Raw genomic sequence first — 6000 nt, 5'->3', positions numbered from 1 at the left:
CTGTATTACAAAAGTAATGCTTGAACCATACACTGTATTACACTTAATCAGCTGTTTTTGTTTGTTTTTTACAGGTAAACTGTTGTTACAATCAGATTAAAATCAGCCAATCAGAGCTTCTAACATTTGTGTTTAAACCAAACCATATACATAAACAGGGACAATTTATTTTATTTTATTTTATTTGCACACATACATTAATGAAGAAAAAATGAATATATTTCATGTGTCAGGAGAGGTCAGGAAGCCACAGGCACATTTTATTCCTTTATTCATCAAAGTGGAGAAGCCAGAAGTTTTCTTCATCAGCAACAAAAAGTGTTTCAACAAATGCAAATAATGGTAAAAATCAATAAATCAATACTAATCTGAATCAAACCTTCTTCACATGACTGATGACATTCTGTCAGTGGTGGAAGTAATACTCATATACTTGTGTAAAAGTATAAAAAGTATATTATCAGCAAATGACTCAAAGTTTTCTGAATCCTGAGTCCTTATCTGTTAGTATGACGAGCCATTTTAACCAAAACACCAAAGATACTCTACTTTCTGGAAAAGTTGTTGCATTGTTTTACCAGGGGAGACACACCAGAGCTGTTCAGAGGACAGTACAGACATGGAGGCTGGATGATGAGACAGTCTGGACTGCTTACTAATCTTTATTGTTGGTAAATGACAGCATTCTGAAATCAGACTTAATGAAACAGACAACACAACCAGTATTTGTCAGAATACAACATAGTAATAGTAATAAATGAAGCTCATTACTGTCAGTATGTCAAACCTGATTGGACAATAAGAGATGATACAGCTGAACAGTAGGTGTCAAAGCTGTTAACACACATATCAAACTTTTCACCAAAACTGAAACAACATGACAAAAATTTTCCCAAAAACATTGTAATCATGAAGATGTAACATATACGAGACGTGGATACAGTCGTCCGAGACAGAACCCATATTTTCAGTAAAAGTTGTTCCAAGAAGCTCATCCAGCTTCACGAAGGTCACCAAGACACCCCTACATTTAGATTCAAAAACTTTATAACTCTTTTTAAAACATTACTACATGTATTGATCATTTGTATTATTGTTGCTACACTTAAATGATATGAACATAATGAAATTCCAAACCTGACAACTGGATAACAATATGTTGTTAAAATACACTGATAACAATTCAGTATTCTGCGGCTCTTAAGAGTGGATTTGTGTCAAAAAGGTGAAATAATGAAAAATACCCAAGATAATCTCCAGACTTTGCTGTGAGCAGTTTTTATGTGGGAATTATTTTTGTTCAACAGTAGAAATTACTGGAACTACTTTTCTTCTGCAGTAGAATCTATCAGAACTACTTTGTTTGTACAAGAAAGAAACTTCTTTATTTCTGCTAGAAGGAAAATAGTTCCCACATGAGACCTGGATTATCCTGAGCCATGACCGAGTCGTGATCTCAGGAGAGACACATTCCTGCTGAAATTTTAAAATGCTTTTTTTTTTTTTTTTTTTTTTAACGTTTTGGGAGAAGACGGACGTTTCTGCTCTAAAATTTGGCGATTCACAGAAACAATCTCTCAGTGGATAAATAACACTATAATAACACTAACAACACCACTTGAGAGGAGCCTGACTCTGTTAAGGAAAAGTTATCAGTGTTTTAATAACAGGAATTTAATTACATTTCCATTTTTGTTATACAAGTATTAATATCTAAAGCTTGAAAAGTTCGATTACTGTATGATATTTGCTGGATTGATGTATTAAAGCATGACACATGAGTGTTTACATATTTAAAGCATGTTGTTTTCTTGTTTGTTTGTTTTGTAAGAGTAATGTAGATTCACTGTATCATGCATGTCTTAGCTTTCATGTGTTCTGCTGCAAGTATCCCTGCACCTCCTACAGTGATTCCAGCTGCCCCTCCAGCTGCAGCGCCAACTGCAACTCCTACTGGGCTCCCAACAAAGTGAGATACTGTTCCTCCAAGAACTGCTCCAGCCACACCAGATGAATTTACAGAGATGGCGATTTTCTTCATAAGTCCTTTATTCACAGCTTTAGGAAGCATGTCAGTGGTGTAATGCTTTCCTCCATTTTTCTGAACCACACTGCGAATACTCTCCAGAAGACTGAAGACTCGATCCTGGTCTTGGTTGTCAAAGGGATGGAATCTACCTTCACATTCACTGACAAATCTTTCGAGGTCTTTGTTTTCTTTAATGAAGTCTTGGATTTTTTTCCCCTTCAGTTTGTCTGCATGGGTGAATAAAGCCATGGTGTAACTTAGGACATTTTCACCAAAGGTCTCCTTAATAATTTTCACCATTTCCTGTTCTTCTTCTGTAAATCTGTCCAAACAGGAAAGCACAAACAGGAACACATGAGGACCAGGATCAGCAAGTGAGACACATTCCTTAATCTCCTTTACCACCTCCTCATCTTCTTTCTCCGCGCTGCACAGACCCGGAGCGTCGATAACAACCAACTTTTGTCCTCTGATCTTGACTTCTTGACGCTGACACTTTTCTGTTCCAGGGACGAATATCTTTTGACATTCAGAAGCAGGGTTCTCATATTCCTCGGAGCTGCTCACGAAGGTGTTCATGACCGAGCTCTTCACAGCTCCAACCTTCCCAATGAGCACAAGCCTCAGCTCTGTTGGAAAATATTGAACAGACATCAGTTGTGGAAGAAGTGATCAGATCCTTTAATGCAGTAAATAAAAGTACAAAGGTAAAGACATCAAAATATAGTTATTAAATACTGAGTAAAGTACTAATCATGTAGAATAACTCATTTCAGAATAATTTATAGAGTATATTAATGCTTTTTATTATAATTATTGATAAAATAAATTCCTCATATTAAAGTTATCATCCATCCATCAGACTTTGATTAAGTTCTTTATGAACATGTTATTCAGGTGCAATACTCCAAAAGGCCAGTAGGTGGCATCAGGGTGTTCAACAGCTGACTAGGAGTCTGTTTGGTGCTCTTTGTCTTTCATCATTCTGCAGCGAGGAGTCAACGTCCTGCAGGTGTGATGTATTTTGTAAGCCCACGGTAAAGTTAGCATCACTATGGTTCCCTGAACAAAGAAGCACTGGGGATTTTTCTGATGTTGAATTACTGCAGAAAATAAACTATGTGGGAAACAAAAGTTCATTATATTTACATGTTTTGTTCAGAAATGTAAACTTCACAAATGAACACCACTTTTATTTATGGTCACTATCACTAAGTGATCTCTTGTTATAAACTGCCTTTTAAAGATGTTTAAAAACTTCAAAACTCAGGACTGGGGTATTCACTGACATAATTCATGTCATAGAACAATCGGATGCATGCGTCACTTTTTCATGTAGTAGTTTGCTTGTTCCTGTACTGTCATGTTACATAAGTCACCAAGTAGAAAACATGTATTGTTAGAGTAAGCATTGTTTAACCATGATTACAATTAACAGTCCAAAAAGTGACAACTTTTAAGGACATAATGAGTTTGATTTAAAATTTGACACAGTGTGACGGGACTACACAACGACATGAAAACTGGCGGTTATGATACCATGTGTGTTTTCTTATCAAAGGTATTGAATTCTACTATATTAATGTTATGTGTTATTTTAAATGTGTGTGTGTGTGTGTATAGTATTGTAACTGAAAAATAAAAGAATATTGTAATAATGTACACTGTGATACCATAATATAATTTCTGAGACTCTTACAGTACTGTGAAAGTTACCGTTATCATCTACAACTCATTGTGCTCAACAAAAAGCCTCTTGGACCATGAAAGTCTTCCATGATGGATTTTTGTCATGATGTTGTTGACGATGTGATAAAAGTCATATTAAAAAGATGCAAGCAGAATTTTCTGGTCTGCTCATACATGATGATAGCTGCACCATGAGCTAAGACTGTCTGCTCTTTCATCACAGGCTGTGAAGCCAGTGTGCTTAGAAAAAGAAGCCAGATTTGATGCTATTGATTACAGAACTCTTGACGCTCTATCAACTATCTTAAAAGCAAATCTTTTAAACTGCTTTCAGCTTTTTTGTGAGAAATTTACTGCAGACAGTCTACAGTTTTCTGTCAGTACATCATTTTCCTGAAGCCTGGAAAACTTGTTAGTCACCAAATCTTTCCCAAGAAAAGAGTAATCTGGATACATGTGTGATAAACAACTAGACCAATGTCAAGTTCAAGTTGTATTACATCTATGTGTTGCCTGCTGATTATATAATACCTCTGGAGGAACTTGAAAACTGTTAACTGTGGCTCTCAGGCACAGTGTTTCAGTGGTTCAAGGACAGGAAGTATTTGGTCTCAGCTGGTAACCATGAACCTGAGTTGACCAACATGAGTTCCCTAAGGTTCCATCCTTACTCATCTTTGATTCAACATGTTCTTGTTTCCATGAAGCCTCATTATTCAAATAACAACATAACAAAATAATAACACATATTATGCAGACGACACCCAAGTTTAACTTTGTCTCTCATCAAGCAGCTGGAGTCCCTCTGTGAACTGAACCAGTGAATGACTGAATGAACCTGAACTTTCTACATGCAGACAAAACTGAGGTGATTGTCTTTGGTGGAAATGAAGGATGGCTGAGAGTTAGAGCTCAGCTCGACTCTTTCTCTGAAATAAACTTGGACTCAGAGTTAAATCTTTAACAGCTGCAAAATATTGATTCCACCATCTTGAAAACAGCAAACATCATGAGATTAAATGTCCAGGCAGGACACTATTCCATGTTTTTATGTCCAACAAGTCAGTTATTGTGATGATCTTGTCTCAGGGCTCATTCAGCTGCTTCACATCCCAGCAGTTCTCAGGTCTGTTCACTGGTTTCCAGTTTGTTACAGAATAAAGTTTAAATTGCTGCTGACTGTTTATAAATCTCTCACTGGCTTAAGACCAAAATAATCTTATCATATTTTATTTGGTTCTCAGTCTCTAACTTTTTAATTCCTCTAAAAAACATTTGTACAAATAAACTTGCCTTTTACTAAACACTGTGTTCTAATTTATTATTTCTAGATTTCTTAATTTGACTAAAAGTAGACAAACATGATGGTCAAGTTTAAGTTATTAATATCAAGTCATCAAGACAAACAAAACACATTGGGAGTAAAGCTGACCACATAATACCACATAACACAGTAATGCCTTTCAGACTTATGTAACAGGTCAAGAAAAATGAAAATTCTGACATAAAACATAAAAGTGTATAATAAAGTAATTAGATCTGTGTAGACTGAATATTATAAAATATCAAAGCTCATGTTTTCAGATGTTCAGTCAATGGATAGTTAAAAATATGACAACTGAGAGCTAAAAAAGATCCTGCATCATGGATATAACTGACTGTCTGATATTAGAGAAATGTGCCATATCAAACTACACAGAGTATTAATTCTGTTAAAGAAATATACTCACCAGAAAGTTCTTGACTTGCCATCTCTGTCTTGTAAAGGCAACAGTTTTGTGATGTCTCGTCACTGTGGATGTCTTCTTCTGACTATTTAAATTTCTTTCTCATCATTATATATTATAGCCTGCTGCTAGTTCCCTCCCCTGAATCACACATCACCTGTTCCCAGCCAGAATCTGACCAGTCACAGATCAGAAATGAAAATGTAGCTGCAAGCAGCAAATCGGTTGGCTGAGAAATAACTCCATAGTTATTGAGAGTTGTTTGCTGAGATCAACATTTGAATGACTTCAGTGCAAATTTAGGGAACCAGGTTATGATTGAAGGCCAAACAGAAAAAACCCATGAATTGTCATAACATTTGTGATTGACCTCAAAATGCCATTGAACATTTAATTCTTTCTTGATATTCGTCTTCAGCTGATCAACAGTCCACAGTCTCTGTTGTCCTATTTTGTCCTTCATGATGCACCACACATTTTCAATGGGAGACACGTCTGGACTGCAGGTCCAGGTCTGGACTGCAGGTCCAGGTCAGTCTAGGACCTGAACTCTTT

General features: G+C 36.1%; 1 protein-coding gene across 1 annotated transcript; it reads right to left on the bottom strand.

Moving 5' to 3' along the window:
• Window positions 1-1639: 1639 nt before the first annotated feature.
• Window positions 1640-5519, bottom strand: LOC146308935 (GTPase IMAP family member 9-like). The gene is made up of 2 exons (XM_084744944.1): window positions 5449-5519; window positions 1640-2658 (listed from the first exon to the last, which is right to left on the bottom strand). The coding sequence occupies exons 1-2, from the start codon at window positions 5468-5470 to the stop codon at window positions 1844-1846; spliced, it is 837 nt and encodes a 278-aa protein (XP_084601070.1). The 5' UTR covers window positions 5471-5519; the 3' UTR covers window positions 1640-1843.
• Window positions 5520-6000: the final 481 nt, after the last annotated feature.

This window comes from Lutjanus erythropterus, chromosome 19, assembly GCF_056507025.1.
Source record: "Lutjanus erythropterus isolate fLutEry1 chromosome 19, fLutEry1.hap2, whole genome shotgun sequence".
Classification (NCBI taxonomy): Eukaryota; Metazoa; Chordata; class Actinopteri; order Lutjaniformes; family Lutjanidae; genus Lutjanus; species Lutjanus erythropterus.
Note: the sequence above shows the minus strand (reverse complement) of the source record. Positions and strands in the feature narration are given on the sequence as shown.